General features: G+C 44.4%; 1 protein-coding gene across 1 annotated transcript in view; it reads left to right on the forward strand.

The window, feature by feature from the left end:
- Positions 1–3854: 3854 nt before the first annotated feature.
- Tram2 (translocation associated membrane protein 2) overlaps positions 3855–18112 on the forward strand; it is a 77116-nt gene continuing 62858 nt past the window's right edge. The window contains exon 1 of the mRNA XM_027938200.2: positions 3855–4066. Coding sequence (XP_027794001.1) covers positions 3947–4066 — 120 coding nt within the window. The 5' untranslated portion in view covers positions 3855–3946. The remainder of the gene's footprint in view (positions 4067–18112) is intronic.

Here is an 18112-nt window from a genome sequence, read left to right on the forward strand (position 1 = left end):
AGACTACTTTCCTACCTCTTTGCCATCTACCTATCAGTAAGCCCATTCCAATGGTCAGTTAAAAGTGGTTTCTCAAGGATTTAGGAGTTTCATCTTATTCTCATCCTATCTGACTTAACCTGTCTTTGTGAAATTCTTGTGTCATGTCTTCCACCCCACCTTCTTCCTTTTTTTCGCCTCCTCTCCCTTCTGAGTGTTGGGCTCTTTGGGAATTTGTTGACCTCAGAGTTTTTCTCACTCTCAGGGAGGAAACACTTGTGTAATATTATGGCTTCAAGAGTCCCATTGAGGGGCTGGGGATGTGGCTCAAGTGGTAGCGCGCTCGTCTGGCATGCGTGCGGCCCGGGTTCGATCCTGAGCACCACATACAAACAAAGATGTTGTGTCCGCCAAAAACTAAAAGAATAAATATTAAAATTCTCTCTCTCTCTCTGTCTCTTAAAAAAAAAAATCTTTCCTTTAAAAAAAAAAAAAAGAGTCCCATTGAAGAGGATCCACAAAACCTTTTCCCTCCCCAAATCCAATCTAGCAGTTTCCAATTGAACTGTCCGAGTGTGTGTTCAGATGCCCTGTGACTCCCCAACCCCAGCTCATTCAAAGATGAGACCATCTTCTTTTCTTAAGTCTGTTCTTTTTTTTTATTTTTTATTTTTTTTTAAGTCTGTTCTTTATCTGCTGTTACATTTAATGGTTCAACTATGATTTATATCTAAAGTTTTATTTCACTCAACTCCCTTATATCTTATATTTAAGCAGTCACAGAGTCTAAGTCCAATTAGGTAATCCCCCTAAATATCTGTGAAATAATTCACTTTTATTCTTATCACTACTACTCTTTGAGAAGTGTTCATTTTTTTGTTTAACTGGATTGCAATAATTTCCCAAGTGGTCTTCCTGACATCATTCTGTTAAAATCAGAATGATATTCCATATTCCTGATAGTTCTCCTTCAAAGCCAGATCTGGTCATGCTTTGAAACATTCCTTCCCACTGTTTGCAGAATAAAGTCACAATTCTTATCATGGTATTCAAAACCTGTAACAATCCTCCATTTGAACTCTCCAAACTCATCCCCCACCCTTTCCTGCATTCTGTATCACTAAAAATCTCTGTCAGATAAAGGTTCAGCCCAGATGTCGTCTTCCCTTTACATCAGAATTGTTACCCTTGCTTCGTACTCATAGTGTACATATTTCAAACTGTTCTTAAGAGTCACCACTTCACTGCACTGTAATGATGTCTTTGTCACTTCTAAAATGTCGTTAAGCTCCAGCAGTGCATATTAGTTACTTCTTCCTACAGAACAGATTTTAAAATCTAGTGGCTTAAAACAGCAAATATTTATTATCTCACAGTTGCTGTGGGTCAAAAATTTGGGTGTGGCTTTGTACTGGCTGGTTCTAGCTTAGTGTGTCTATGAGTTTGTGGTCAAGAGATGAGTAGGGGCTGCAGTCATTTGAAGGCTGGAGAATCTGCTTTCAAAATGGCTCACTTACATACCCAGTTGCTGGCAGGAGGCTTCAGCTCTTGCCATTTGGACTTCTCCATAGGACTTTGAGTATTCTCACAATAAGGCAGCTGGCTTCCCTCAGTGTGATTTAAGACAGACAGACCGATGTGAAATGCCTTTTATAACCTAATCTTGGAAGTCACACACCATCACTTATGCTCTGTTTGTTAGAAGTGAGTCATTATGTCCACCCTAACTCAGTGGAAGACTTTTGAAGGAAGAATTAACAAAGAATTTGAGGACATATTTTAAAACCACACAGAGATTGTCATATCTTTCTGTTTCCAGTAACTAGCACAGTGTCTGGCAGATAGTAGGTGCTCTTTAGACTTTTCTAATAGAATGGATGTTAAAGGGAGAGATTCAGGGGTAACTAGTGTGGGCCATGTGTGGAATGGTAGAAGTGGGGGTTGATGAGAGAGATTCTGAGGTAAGTATTCATTGGATTCCATGACTGATTGAATGACAGGGGTTGGACATTTCCTGCAAAGATGTTAATCAATTTCTTAACATTAAAAATTTAGGCTGAAGGTCCTGGCAAATAGTAGACCCATCACTTGGTTCAAGATGCCTTTGAAAACTTGGCCTTTAGAGATGGTTACAATGGCTGAAGTAGACATGCAGTACTTCCTCTGTGAGTTTCAAAGGATGAACCATCAAACCGTGCATCTAACAACCCTATGCCTAATTGTTCAATTATACTTCAAGGGGAAGGACTTGCAGTTGGCAATATGAACACTAAGTCATCCCTTTACTCCAGGTTTATCATTTATAGATGACGAGATTATAATACCTGATTTATTTCCCAAGACTTTCAGCCTAAACTCTAAATGTGAACTCATTGACAACATCCTATGTTATGCAGGAAATTCTCACCACAACATCATCTACAAACAGTCATGGGAAACACGGGGGTACCCATGTTAAACCACTTCATATGTTCAGCCTAATTGGCCTGGCTGCAGGTTGGAAATTTTTAACCATGCCTTCGTTAGAAAATCAAGGTGCTCCAGAGTTCTTGGACTTTCTGTTCCTCACAAGGCTAAGGACCAACTTTAAGAAATGTCAGTCTTGAAGTTAAGTGGGGTTTAACTCAATAGAGGCAATACTGCACTTTTTTCCTTTCCTTTCTCCAAATAGGAGAATTTAAGATCCAAGACTGTATGCTAAATAGTGCAGACTTAGGAAGTAAAATTTCTCTAGGAACTCCATCCAGTCTCAGTCACATTTCAGACACTGTGCCATTTTTAAGAAATCATGTTTACTTAGAATGAAATAACAGTGGGCCTAATAAAAAAAAAAATAGAAACCAAATAGTTCTTTGCTCATTTTATATTTCTGTAAATCTAGAAAGTGATTAGTTGACTCCTTCATTACTGGTAGAATTAAATTCAATATTTGCCTATATAATTTATTAAAAAGACCTTTTGTCCTTCCTGGAGAATTTTAAATGCGATATTAGATAGAAACTTTCATTAAGAAAGTTCCTTTTTCTTCTTCTTATGTTTATTCTTCCACTTCTTCAGATCAATTAATACGAAGAAAGACTTTGGGTGAGACGCGTAAAACTTACTTTTGGTAGCACGCAGGTCTCAAAAAGTTAGAGGGCGAAAGCACACCCATCCTTCCACTCCCCCCCACTGGAACGTAAGCCCCCTAGGGCAGGGCCTTTTGTTTGCCGCCCATTCGCAGCACCCAGAACCTTGCCTAGCCCACTGCAAGCTCTCAAATACTAGATCCGCCGTCCATTCATTTATCGTCCGAGTAGGGCGCTGTGGCCAGCGAGAAGGCCCTCCCGAAGCTTCCCTGCCTCTTCCGAACCTGCGCCGCTCTCAGCCCCGGCTCGCCACCCCGGGAATATCTGGCTGCGCGGCCCACTACGCCGCGCCCGAAGCTTCCCGGCCCTTCCCTTCCCTTCTCGCGGAGGAAGGAGCGGGGCGCGACCCGGGCCCACTTCCTGTCCGGGCAGGCCTGGGCGCCCGCCTCCTCCGCGGCCTGCGCCCTGCGCGCGGGAGGTGGTGAGCCCCGGCTCGGGGCATGGGACCGGGCGCGGCGTGGGCGCCGGCCGAGGGGTTTCTGAGCTGCTCTGGCAGTTCCCAGCCGCGGACACTGCGGCCGCAGCCTCCCTCGCGGCGCCGGCGGCTGCAGGGTTAAGCGCGCAGGGGGCGGGGCCGGGGCCGGGGCCGGGCGGGCCCTGCTCGCGGAGTGCGGGCCGCGGGTGGGGAGGGGGCTGCGGCCGGGGGCGGTTCCGGGCGGCGGGGGCGGGAGCGGGCAGAGGAAGGGGGCGGGGCCCAGAAGTTGTTCCGCGCAGGGCGGGCGGGCGGCTAGGCGAGCGGTCGGCGGGCCGGCGGGCGGACCGGGCCGTGGCTGGAGAAGTTTGCACTGCGGCTGGTGAGCGAGGGTGCGGGCCCCGCCGGCCGCTGCGCGCCCGCTGCCATGGCTTTCCGCAGGAGGACGAAAAGTTACCCTCTCTTCAGTCAAGAGTTCGTCATCCACAACCACGCGGACATCGGCTTCTGCTTGGTGCTCTGCGTCCTCATCGGGCTTATGTTCGAGGTGAGAGACTGAGGAGGGGTTTCTGGAGGAGCAGGCAGTTCCTTCTGTCTTGCGCCACGGGAGTACTCCTGCAGGTCCCCTGGTCCTCATCTGAGCTTAAACTCTGGGCTGTCTTGCACGTTATCTGCACCCCGGCTTTGTGCCTTGGACCCCCGTTGGCCTGTACCCCAGTCAACCCAGACAGTACCTCCAGCTTCGCGCCGTGCCAGTGGTGCCATACTCTGCCGCCCCCTTGGGTACCCACCATATCCTTGCAACCCTCTATGCAGCCCTGAAGCCAAGTCTGGACTTCAACCAACCGCAGCGCTGCCACCCTGGCCCGACGCGTGGGGTTTCCTTTTTGGCATCCGGGAGTCAAGCCGGGAGACTCCCAGACCCGCAGTCATTGCACAACCCGTCTTGTCCCAAATGGGGGTCACTAGCTTTCCTGGGCTCTTACGTGGGAGGAACCCTGACCCTTTTCACCTCCCTTCTAATTTTCTGGGTGTTTTGCATCTTTACCTCTGGAATGTGCTCCAGGTGTTCACGTGTAGCCCTGGCTCTATCCCAGCAGTGGCCTTCTGCTTATTATTTTTAATTATGGCATAAATGGCGAGTTTTGAGGTACCCTTTGAACTCTATGGACTGTCCCTTTAGATCCATGTGTGATGGACTCAAGAGCTTCACCCCTTTTATAGGGCCAAGGAGAGGGACAGGGATACCCTCTACTTCTAGGGGAAAGGTGATTTTCTTGTGGCTGCTGAAACTGGGGGCAGAGAATGGGAGCAGAAGATGGGATCCTATAAGGTCAGCAGTGCACTGGTGTAGGCCTCAGAACAGGGAGTTTAGTAAGCCCACAAGGGGTCAGAATCCAAGGGGGCTGATGGGAAAGACTCCTTACTTGTACAGAAAGAGAGAAATGTGATATTCAAAAGTGGGTAGAACTGGAGGAAACTGGGTATGGATTCGCTGTGGTCTATCTTGTCTCAGGCATGAGATATGTAAGTGGCACTCCCCTCACGGCTACCATGGTCGCCTCTGGTTCCTGTGAGTAGGCTCCTTGTCCTCCCTTCTGGGTAGGGTTGCTTATCTGCATTCTGGGGGATGTGTTGGAAGCTGTAACCATTTAAAAGCTGCCTTGGAGATGGAGGATTCCTAGGCTGATTCCTCCTTCTGTGTGCCTCTGTCTCTGGGTCCCCTGTCTTCTTTCTATGGATGACAAGGGTCCTATTTGGTTGGTGGGTCTGCCCTCAAACTGGGGGCATTCTGTGGTGGCCAGGTCAGGTTTGGATGTGTGCATGTGACCTTGGCTGGGCTTCAGGGTCTGTAGAAAATGAGTCTGAGTCTGGAATAGGGGTCTCTACTCCTTTCCATAGAGCTCCTTTCCACAGCCCTCCTGTGATGTATTGAATGGTGCTCTGCCCCACTCTTTGCTGTCTCTAGTCTGACTGAAAAACTGACTGCAGCCTCAGTTTTCCCATTGTTGAAGAAGTTGGTAATACCTTGTCTTCCTCACAGGATGGTTGTAGGTTTAACTGAGATGTTAGCAATAGAAGCCTTAATGTTTCCTACTAATGTGAGAATCAATTTCTTGCTCTTGGAGCACTTTTATTATTTATCATAATGATAACTTAATGAAATAACAGAAGATTTGTATTTGTTGATGCCACTGTGTCTGTTTGCTGCCCTGCATTCCAGGAAGCCTCCTGGGAGAGGAGGACCCAGTCTTGGAGCGTCTGGCTAGAAAGACACACGTGTCATCTATAAACCTCATAGCCACACCCTCTGAAGCAGACACATCTCTTGCATAGCCTGTGGCTCTCTGCTGTGTTTCTGGATTTGTTAAGGTTTCTGGCTCTGCCTGCTTTATCTTTGTGTAAAAAGAGCTATATAGTGTGTGAGCTCCAAACCTCCTTCTGTCCTTGTGTCTAGTCTTATAGAAAGTCCTGTGCACTAAACCTGACAATCTTTGGAAGTCAAAAGGTGCTAGGAACTCTTCTTCCTGGAACTTGATAAAAGAAAAAAGTCCATGGAGAAAAACAAATAAAACTACTCTCTCCTCCTTAGGAATGGACTGGGGAGTATGGAAAGGGCCTGGTTGAAATGCCTGTAGGCCCCCTCTTTCCACTATCCCCACTTCTCTTCCCATGGCACCTTAGACCTACCAAACTTACAGGGCAGGTTTCTCCTCTCAGAAGTGCTCTGTGAGATTGTCAGTTACTGCTGGACTGTGAGAAAGAGGGCTTTGCTCTGAATCTCAAGTGTGAAAGACTTGCCTTCTGTGCTGGACACATAGTAGGTCCTGTCTATTCCACCAGCTAACTCTGTACAGAGTTTTTTTTTTTTTTTTTGGTAGGGGGGTGGGCTTGGAACTCTGCTGCCTCTACAAATGAGAACAGAAACATCTAGGGTCCAAAAGAAACCAATATGGGCATCTTCATACTTGGGGTAAAATGAGTGAGAGGGAGGGGATGAAATGGGGAGGTGCCTCAAAACTTAGCACAGGACTGACTGGATATTTAAAGGTCTTCTAGGTTCTCTCCTGATGTGAGTGTATGTGGGGATGCATATGATGGGGAGGGAATACAGTCCAGAAGTCAACATAGTTCTTCATTGAAATGAGTACAGAGGGAGGTGCGGGGGCGTGGGGAGAAAGGGGGAGAGGCCATTAGGCTCTTGAGTTCCCGTCTTGTGCCAGGCTAGGATTCCTTCATTTCAAAGCTGGGCCAGGAAAACTCAATCATTATTCTTCCCACAGAGAGCAACTCTCTTGACAACTCTCCCTCTGGGGTCCCCTGCCCAGTCTTGGTTTATAAGGTGGGCCTCATGTTGCCCACCATCCCACACCCTGGGCAGCCACAACCCTGTGTGTCCATCTCAGCTGTGCCTTGCTAGTCATCACTGTAGTATTCATGGCCCTTCATTTCCCTCTCAAGAACCTCAGGGTTTCAGCTCCTTATATTTAGGGAGATGTTGACTCTAAATTCCTTCCCTTGGGATCACTTCCTTTGGGAACACACATGAAAGGCTGTCTGGCCTCCCTAGCACCTCTCCCCCTGCCCCACCCTTTGTGTTTAGTTTTGGGTTATCCTACTTCCAAGGCAGGGGGCAGGTTCCTTCCCCTGAATTCAGGATTTCTCCCTGTCTTCAGGGCTGTTTGGAATAGAGCTGGGCTGTGCAGCCACAGCACTTGGCTAAAAAATCTCAGGAATGTGGAACTTTATTTTCCCCCTCCTTCCTTTCCAGCTTTTTCTTTCTTAACTCTGCTTTTGGGAGAGGTGGCGCCAGGGGGAGTTTTCTGCTCAACAGTTTGGTCCTTTCTTAGGTGGAGTCTGGTCCTGACAGTCCTTCAGGGTGTGGGCACAGGTCGGGGTGTGTGTATGTGTCAGATTTGAAAGTAGCCTCCCTCCTCCCCTTTCCCTTCTCCATCCAGTGTCCTGTTCTGTGCCACGTTTCCAACTGAAGCAGGCAGGGGAAGAGGGAAACTCTTTCATTAGCGAATGGAGAATGGGAAGAAGGGGAAAGAGAGGAAGCAACTTATACATTATCTTTAAAATGTCATTTTGAGACAGAAACTTTTTTCCCCTCTTCAAATTAGTCTCTGCAGCTGGAAAGAAATGTTTGTGAAATTCTGTCATTTGTAGCTTTGGTTTCTGTTTGGTCTGTGATGACTTAAGGATTTAGGACCCGGAGGAATTTTTGAGTAGTGGCTGTTTTTTGTTTTTTAGTTGTTTTGGAGGTAGGTGTGGCATATCTACCTTTTCTCCAGGAACTACCTTCTTCCTTGTTCCTGACTTGATGACTGACTTGTCAGGATGAAATGTTTGCAGAATATGAGTTTATCTCATGTGTTATAGCCATTAGCTGTGGCAACAGTTCACATCTTCCCGCATATCCCTGTAGGTATTATAACCTGAAATGGGCTCTTCGCCTGTCTCTTAATGTTAGCATTGTAAAATGATTATTCTTCTACTGCATTCATAGAAGGAAGTATGTAAATGTCACAGACATACATCTGTGGACATAAGTTGTCTTTCTTTGACTAACTTCTAATGCACTTTTGAAGGAGTTCCTTTGTCCCTTTTATAGCTCTTTGCTTCCCCGCTTTAGTCTATGATATGGTCCAGTGGTGGTGTTAGAGGAAACCATGAGGGATTACTTATTGTCTGGGGTGTCCTTGTTTGACAATTGGATTTCTATGTGTCTGGCTCAGTGATTTGAGCCATAAAGCAAAAATTTGGAGCTAGATATTCTCCTGGTCAAGCCTCCAGTTTAACTGTATTGTGTAGAATATAAGGGTACTTTGGTTATTCCTGTTTCTTCCCTTGACAAAAATGTGATATCCAGGAAGAGGCATTGACCAGTTAGTGAATGTTTGATACTAATTTCAAGATGAAGACTCATATGTGTCATTAGCACTATGCCTGGCAAATGGCCCCTTCCTCCATGGGCTCAGCAGCCACACTGATGACTGCTGTGGGCTTCATTGTTTAATCTCTGAGTCTACCTTCCACCCTCAGATGGTTATTGGGCATCCTGGCTACGTTTCTTTCTAGAGAAGACATGTTTTGAGATGGAGTCCTTTCCCTGAATTCCCCAGTAGCTGTCTATTCTCTGAATGGTTCAATCACTGGCTCTACCTGAGTTCCTTTCTTCCCAAGGAGTCCCCTGTGGTGTGAATGAACATCTGTTTTCTGTCTGACATCCACCTTTTTAGAACATGGGCTGTGGGTCTTGGTGCTGCTACTGTCAGCTTTGTGGAGAAGCAAAAACCATAAGAAGACTGCCCTGCAAGCTAAATAGGTGGCACTTTTCTCTTGCTTGCCCTGTTGTCTGAAGCCTCAGTCGTGCATTTCTCAGAGGCACTGTCCAGGCTGGTCACAACAGAGCGCCTTAGTCCTGACTGTTTGTAGAATAACATGTGTTGCTATGGTGAAAGCTTCACTCTGCCAGGCATGAACTCCTTTTTGATCTGTTTCTCCATGGGCAGGGGCCCCAGAAATCACTCTGTGGCATAGCTGATGTACCTCTCATTCCCACCCTGATAAGTGACGAAGCCAGAGGTTTGATAAGCTCGGATTAGAGTTCCCAAAGGACAGAAGTGCTTTCTAATCAGTGAGAGCTCTATTAGCAGGCCTTGGTGGGAAACTGCTGATACTATCACTTAACCTTTCTATCCAGCACTGTGTATCTGGTATCCATTGGTACCTAATGGTTAAAGAAGAAGGGGGAGAAGAGAAACCAGTAAAACTACTAACGGTTCCCAAACAATCCTTTCTATTTCATGAGCAGACCTTTATCACACTGTGCTCCTTTGCCTTGATTTACCTCCACTGTCTCAAATGTCCTGCAGTGTATGGGAACCAAACCTAATTTCGTTACAGCTGCTTAATGTTATGAGTAACTATGGTTTATAGAGCTTTGCAAGGGCTTCTTCTGGATGGTGAAAAGTCACACAACTTTCCTTGATTTTCAGCAGAGGAGAAATGGAACCAGATTATGAGTGGGGGGTTTCAAGGCCTCTGGGTCCTCTGATGATATTGTGGGAACCTAGGGTTAAGGAGGATGATCTGTGGCTTTCTACCAGAGCCCTATTGCCTCTTCATGTCTTTTCTGATTTGTCTGGAAGAGTTGGCAGTATTTTACATCTGTGAAATGCTTTACTGGCCTTACCCTGTAATCGGGATGGTTTATGGAGGCTGTCATACCCATCCAGAGTCTAACTTCTAGAGGAGGAAATTTGGTCAAGGACCATCCACTCTGCATTAGAGTTGGAGCCAAAATAAGAATCCAACAATGTCTGGCTTGCATTTAGAGCGCAGCCCTGATGCTCCCACAAATGGGGCGTCTTCGGAATGTAGCCACAGGCTGCTTTATTTTTTTTTGTCAGAGTGGAATCTGTTTATTACCTGGAAGTAATGTCTTTGGGTCATTGTTCCACTTTCTACCTAGAATAATCTTTGAAATTTGCATCTCTCTGAAAGAGACCACAGAGAATGACCCAAATGTATATGCCTATCATCTATGAACATGGAAAAATGGGCACAGGATTTGCCTCCCATTGAAGTTACTGCCTGGTATTACCCAGCATCCATGTAGTTAGGTGGTTCTTGTTGTCACTTCTGCATTGCCCTTGTCATCAAGTTAACATTGTGGCCATACATGTTTAAGATCTTAGAGGGAAACCCAAGAAGTTTTCTAATGTGTTTATGGAAAAGAAAAATAAGACCGCACCCACCCCAGAGGTTGGGAGATTTGCCCAGGACAGTAGAGTGAATTTTTAGCAAAACTGAGGCCATGTCTTCTGAACTGTCTCTGGTGGATCTTCTACATCTCCACCTACTGGGATTCTAGACTCTATCTTTAAATGCCAATCTATGGGTAGAAGTCTTGAAATTGATATATCTTCCTTAAGAGTTCTGTGTTGATTAATTTAGCACCTGAGTGTCTGTGTACTGCTGTGTGCATATGGGAGCTCTGTGATGCAAAAAATGAATAAGGTGGGGTCCCTGTCCTCAAAGAAGTTACAGTGTGGGGACTTAAAATTTATGTACTATTTGTGGATAGGAGTCATGTCCTTTTCTTCCTTCCTCCTTTCTTCCCTCACTCCCCCTCTTCCTTCTTTTCTTCTGAGGATTGAATTGGGGCCTGTACATGCAAGGCATGAATTGTATACCTCCAGTCCCAGAAGTCAAGTCTAAAGCTTGATGTGAGTGGGTGGTGCAACATCAAACTCTTTGGTTTCAACCTCAAGCCATTGCTTTTGATGGAAAGGGCAATTGATTAAAGTAAGACCTGACCTTTGGGTGTGGGGTTGTCAGTATTCAGAGAAGAATAGTTGGCGGTCGCTCCTAGATAGTTTGTAGGGCACAGCTATCTGAAGGCAGTTCACTGGAGAAACTGTCACAAAAATTCCATAGATTTGGGTGTTTAAGCAACCAACACTTTATTCTTATATTTCTGAAGTCTGGGCAAGTCCAGGATCCAGGCACTGCATGTTCAGTGTCTGGGGAGGGTCTGCTTCCTAGTTCATAGATGTCTATCTCTGCAGAAAAAAGTGAGAAAGAGAATAAAAGGTAGAGGGAGAGATTAACCTCTATGCTTTTTGATTTTTTAAATTTTTTATTTGTTCTTTTTAGTTATAATGACAGTGGAATGTGTTTTGACATATCATACATACATGGAGTATAACTTCCCATTTTTGTAGTTGTACACGATGTGGAGAGTTACACTAGTTGTGTATTCATATAAGAACATAAGAAAGTTATTCATTCTACTGTGTTTCCCATTCCCAGCTCCCCCTTCTCCCCACTCCCCTCTATCCAGTCCAGTGACAATTCCCCACCCCCACCCAATGCTGGCTTATTTTGAGTCAGCATTCGCATATCAGAGAGAACATTCTGCCTTTGGTTTTTTGGGATTGGCTTATTTCACTTAGCATGATAGGCTCCATTTACTGGTAAATGTCTAGGCTGTTTTATAAGGGCACTAATCCTATTCATGAGGGCTCTACCCCATGACCTAATCATCTCTCAAAAGTCCCATCTCCTAATGTCATCATTTTAGGGGGTTGGTATTTCAGCATGGGAATTTGCGGGGGACGTGTGTATGCCCGTCTATAATGGGCAGTGTGTATATATGTGTGTGTACACACACGAAAGTCCTATTTCTAGTAGTGGGAGTTCTTTAGTGGTTGAAACCCTGGCTGAGGTTAGGAAAATTCATCCACATGGCTTTTAAAGACTTTTAACATCAAACCCCCTATCCTTTAGGGTGGGTGGAGGCAAAGCTCAGGTAGGAATGTCATAATCCTCTGAGCAATCCACTGCCCTGCCTTTGAAACCGGGAGAAGACTTCTCAAGGAAGCTCCTGGATTTTGCAAGGGTGGAGTATTGTTAATTTAATCAGTTTGTTCCTTCATCTTTATTACAAAAGTGCAGATACATATCATAGGGAGTATTTAATTTTTTCTTTTCACAGAGAGTTTTAAAAAGTTCATTGAGTGACCTAATACCATTATGAAGACTTTTTTTGGCTCCTGGGAAGGGGGAAGGATGTGTCTGTTTTTTGTTTTTGTTTTTCTTTTAGTCGTACTAGTTTTTGAGCTCAGGGTGCTTTACCATTGAGCTACATCCCTAACCCTTTTTGTTTTTTTAATTTTGAGACTGGGTCTTGCTGAGTTGTTTAGTGCCTCAGGATCTCCCTAATTTGCTGAGGCTGGCCTGGAACTTGAGATCCCCCTGCCTCAGCCTCTTGAGTTGCTGGGTTTACAAGCATGGGCCATGAAGCCTGATTTGAAGGTATGTTTTAGGACAACAGATAGAGATGGAATTTATACAACTCTTCCCTTTATTCCCCTGGTGACTTCCACCCTCTCCTTTGAGGGATGCCCAGAACATGCTCCCATGCTTGTTAATCATCAAATGTTGGTGGTTAGGTCTCTGTCTGATACAGTACCAGATTCTTTGAGAAGGTAGCATCAAGAGTCATGGAGAGTGTGGCATGGGTTTAGAGGTGACATGACCAGCTCTTTCCTGAAATTTAAGAGCAGTCTGGGGGCTCCTGACCTGGAGGAGCAATCCTTGGGTAAACAGGCCTCCCCTCCAGCAATTCCTGGAGTCCTGCAGGAAATCACAGAGCCTGCTTCACAATGCTTACTTTCCGGCTGAGAGGAGGAATTCCTCGGAACTTGGAGCAGAACTTAACTTTTCAGACCCCACATTTCTGGAGTTTAAAGTATATTTTTAGTTTTGTGGTCTTGACTTTGTACTGGATCAACTTTTGACCTCTATGGGCAAGGAATAATTTTTCATATGGATTTTTGTGACTTGTTTGGAAGAGGGATGTTGAGGTTGAAAGGAATGAGTGATGGTTGATTTTTGTTTTTTGTTATTTTTTTAAATAGCCTAAGGGGGGCATGAAGGAGTACGCGTGTTCTTCTTCCAGTGTCCTTGAGGCATGAATCGTGCGGAGTGTGTGGTAAAAGGAATGAAGAGTAGGGCCTGTGCTTTTCTGGTAAATAGCTGTGTGGCACACTCGAGACCCTTTACCTTTCTGAGCTGCACTTGCTTTATGGGATCGTGGACTTCATTGGCCCAATTGTGCCTCTTTAACATGGGCATATACAAAAGGGTCAGAAAATGTGTAGAGAACTTAAGTTGGCAGTTGCTAATTAGATGCACCTTCCTCTGATCATACAGATGTAGGAGAAACTACATCTAAACTACAACTAAAGTTGTACCTCCCTTAGGTTAGAACACTCAAGTTCTCATCTTGACTTTATTTGATATTTCGATTGAAATTGAGTTCTATCCTAAAGTTGGGTTTGGCATGTAATTATAGCTTAGCCAAACCCAGGGAGGGGAAGGAGAAAATCCATATGTTAGAAAGGAATCTTTGTCTAGGATAGGAAGGGGTGGGCTTGGCTTTGTGACTGTCATAGCAGAGGCCCTAATGGCCTCTGTAAGGCTGACCAGGGAGTAGCATGACGTGGTCCCTGGCTGGGCAGATTGGCTCATGCCCTCTGCTCTGCCAAGTCAGGTTTTATCACACCAGCCTCTGAATGTAGCTAAGACTCTGTGCTTGAGCAAGTATTTTCATATTTGATGACAAGCTCATCACATAGACACATGTGCACTTCTGAAGCCTTTATTTTGAGATCTGTAGGGTGAATGTAGTATCTGAACCTAACCTGTGATCTGACACCCCTTGGTCCCACAACCCCCATGGCATTCCAAATCAGGCCTTGCTCAGCAATATATAGTGCTACATCTACAGGTTCCCACTTCATCTTGCAGACGTTTTCATCTACTCTAACCTAAAATGGCTTGCTCTTTTCTTCTAAATGATGGGAATGAATTAAACTTAAATTTAAAAATCAGTTTCTCATGCATACCAGCTACATTTCAAGTGCTTTTGACAGTGCTGGTCTACACATTGCTTTATGAATTTGTGTTTTGTTTTTGTAGTAATAATGAATAAGGGATCCTTGTGGTATGGCTCTGTTGGGAAATCATCAGAGGCTATGGACCACAGTGGTCAAGGTCTTGCATGGCCCTAGAGCCAGACTGCTTGAGCTTGAATTCTGTTCTACATAGTAGCAGTGGCATCTAGGCAAATCATTTAACTTTTCCATGCCTTAGTATCCTCATCCATAAAATGGGGATAGTAATATATCAGACAGTTGTTGGGAGTACTGAAAATGCTAATAGAAACACAGCACTTTGGAGAGAGCTTGGTGCACCATAAGAACCCAGTATGTGTTATTTATATTATTATTACATGTAAAAAGTATTAGAGTAATATCTTGACCATGTTCAGTTCCTCTTTGTGGCTGCCTCATCCATTTGGAACATAATTGAGGAACAGGATTCAGATCAGAGTAGCTGGTGTTGGTCTTGATCCTGTGCCCTAATGTCCTGGACTCCATACCCAGGCTAGTCCTTCAGGCCCTGTTCAAAACCCACCTGCTCTTGCTTTACACACAGTGTTATGGAGAATGGTTATCAAGCTTATAGAAGAAAGAATAAGAAAATAGGAAAAGTGGTATGGGTGGTATAGATAGACTGGTGGGAGAGTTGTCCATTATTAAATACTTAGAAAAAAATAAGAAATGAAAAAAATCTGAACACTTGGTATTTCTTAGTATGATCAAACAGCTGCAGTGGATTTTAAAATTATTAGAATAGTAAAGTATAATACACGATCATAATGATTATCCTGTAGTTCCATGAAAAAGGAAAGGAAATCCCCAAATACAAAATCCAGAATGCTTCAAAATCTGAGCACTGATATGATGTCATAAGTGGAAAATTCCATACCATGAAACCTTGTTTTATGCACAAAATTATTTAAAGTGTTTATTTATAAAATTATTTGGGGGCTAAGGCTGTATCTCAGTAGTAGAGTGCTTGCCTCGCATTTGTAAGACCACACATTCAATCTCCAGTGTTCATAACAATTATAGAATTATATTCAGGCAATGTGTATAAAGTATATATGAAATATGAATTTCACATTTATCTGGGGGCAGTGGTGCATGGCTGTAATCCCAGTGACTTGGGAGGCTGAGACAGGAGGATCACAAGTTCAAAAGTCAGCCTCAGCAACAGTGAGGCACTAAGCAACTGAGTGAGACCCTGTCTGCAAATAAAATACAAAATAGGGCTGGGGATGTATGTAGCTCAGTGGTTGAGTGCCCCTGATACCAAAAAAATTTTTTTTCATGTTTATATTTGGTTCTTATCTCCAAGACATTATATATATGCAAAGATTACAAAATCTGAAAAAATCTAACACCCAGAACACATTGCAACCTGTATACTCATCTACATTTTAGAAGTATGTATAGCCACAATAACTAATGTTAAAGTTTCAAACCTAGGCCTATGGTAATGTTATGCCTCACCTCGTGCCCAGGAATGGAGTTGGCCATCTGTGGACTGAGATATCTGAAACTATGGTACCCAAATAAACTTCCTCCTCTGATACTAGTCTTATCAAGTCCTTTGGTCCCAGCTACCAAAAAGCTGATTAAAACTAGTAATATAGAAAATTTGGATATCCAGAATAATTCATCCCTAGGAATTTTTGGGGAGCAACACCTTTCTAGCCCTGAAAGATATTAGGTGTCCCCCAAAACTCATGCATGAGATGAGGCAAGAGGGTTCAGAGGTGAAATGATTGTGTTATGAGAGTTTAACTGATTGGTACATTAAGCCCCTAATAAGGATTAACTGCAGTCAAGGTGTGGCTGGAAGGGGTGGGTCACTGAAGGTTTGCCTTTAGGGTATATGTTTTGTCTGTGGAGAGGGAAGTCTCTCTTTTTCTGCTTCCTGGTACAGTGACCTGAACTGCTTTCCTTTGCTATTATTCCTTTCTGTCCTGAAGTTCTGCCTCACCTTGTGCCCAGGAATGGAGTTGGCCATCTGTGGACTGAGATCTCTGAAGTTATGATACCCAAATAAACTTTTCCTCCTTTGATATTAGTCTTATCAAGTCCTTTGGTCCCAGCTATGAAAAAGCTGACTAAAACAAGTAATATAGAAAATTTGGATATCCAGAATAATTCATCCCTAGGAATTTCTGGGGAGCAATACCTTTCTAGCCCTGAAATAAAAAGCATAGTTGGTCTGCTATACAGTACATTTATTACCCAAGACATCGAAAGAAGCATTTTTGGCATTCTTATCACCCAGCCTGGACATATCCCCAATTAACACTCTTCAGTGACCCAGACTTTGACTTTTTTTTAAAAAAAAAAAAACTTATTCAGCAAATATGCCTACTCTGTGTAAGGCAATAAAATCTGAAATAGAAGCCAGTTAACATATTGACACAACTTGTTCTTGTGTAGTCATTATTGGAGTTCGAGAAATAAGAATGTGAGGCCTCTTGGCCTGTCTTCCCTGAGTTTCTTGTGTCCAGAGAACTCTAGGCATGACAATTATGACCTTGCCAGATTGTCACTGACCGATTACCACACCTTTAGCCTTTAGCTGTGGGATGGCCAAGTGTAACTTGGCCAGTGTTGCTCTTAGTCCCACCTTTCTGCATTGCTGCTTCTGTGGCCTAAGGTAGGTTAGTCTGGACAGAGTTAGTCCTTGCCCTCTTGTGCAGATGTTGATTAATCACTGCTTTTGTGAGAGCCGTCATTCTAGGTGTTTGGAACACAGAAAAAAGACTCATTGCCTAACCCAAAGGAACTCGCCTTCCTGTTTATTAAAGAAGACAGATAAGCAGACAGTCACTTGAGGATTAGTATTCTAATTGAGTTGCCATATTGGTTGTCTGTGTCTAGCATGCAATCCTATTCTACCAAACAGGATTTCCACAGGGGAAAACATCCCGTGATTCTGGAGGTTGAGACAGGAGGATCATGAGTTCAAAGCCAGTTCTAAGCCAGCCTTAGCAAAAGCAAGGCGCTAAGCAACTCAGTGAGACCCTGTCTCTAAATAAAATACAAAATAGGACTGGGTTATGAGGCTCAGTGCTCCTGAGTTCAATTCTAGGTACCCACCCCCACAAAAAAAATTAACAATACTCTGTCCTTGCAAAATTCAGGAGCTTCCTTAAGAAGTCCTCTCCTTGTTTCAAAGGCAGGGCAGTGGAGGCTCAGAGGATTATGACCTTCCTATCTGAGTTGTGATCTTTGCCTCCACCCACCCTAAAGGGGCATTAGGGATCATGATTGGGGGAGGGGGTTGATGTTAAAAGTCTTTAAAAGCCACATGGATGAATTTTCCTAACTTCAGCCTGGGTTTCAACCTGGAGGAGGGGCTTCTAGCTGAAAATTGGAGTAGGCACATGCTAAGTAAGGCTAGGAACAGAGGAGATGTGCGAGATCCTAGACAGAGGGAGCAGCACATCCTCATGCAGATAGAGTGATGAGGAAGGTGGGAGTGGGGAGGAGCTTGGGGTAGTCTACAAACTAGTAACATAGGATGCTCTGGGGATGGGAAGGAGGGGCAATAATGGAGGTGAGGCCAGATCATGGAGTGTCTTAACAGGTCATGCTCCGGAGTTGAGACTTTATCCCGGGTGTAATATGGAGCCTTTGAAGAGTTTTGGGGAGGATAGTGATGTGATGACATTGCTGTGGAGAGTGGTTTAAAAGGTGAGACTGGACATAGGGAGTCTGGTTGGGAGGCGTTGCAGTGGTCCATGCGAGAACTTCCTCCTGGGGACCTTTCTGTCATGACCACCAGCCAGGAAGTAAGCTCCACGGAGCAGTTGGGACCCATACACCAGAATGCTTTCTGGTACTGATTCTCAGATCTCTTTCCTGTATGTTTTATGTGACACATAAAGCAGCAAGGCCCAGGTGTGGGGTGGGCACCAACATTGAGCCTAAGAGAGAGAAACAGTGTCTCTGTAGACCTAATTATCTCTCTGAGGCTGTGTTGATGCTGGTCTTGCCCTTGAACATGGATATCATTCTGTTGTACTGTCTTGTGTTGCCTCTGCGTGACTTTTACCACTGAAGTGTTCTTCAGGTTTATTAAAAAGCTATTTGTTTACTTGTTATGTGGTTTCTGTTTTTTTAAAAGGGAGGTCTTTAGCAAGTTA

Source organism: Marmota flaviventris, chromosome 6 (assembly GCF_047511675.1).
Source record: "Marmota flaviventris isolate mMarFla1 chromosome 6, mMarFla1.hap1, whole genome shotgun sequence".
NCBI classification, from domain to species: Eukaryota; Metazoa; Chordata; class Mammalia; order Rodentia; family Sciuridae; genus Marmota; species Marmota flaviventris.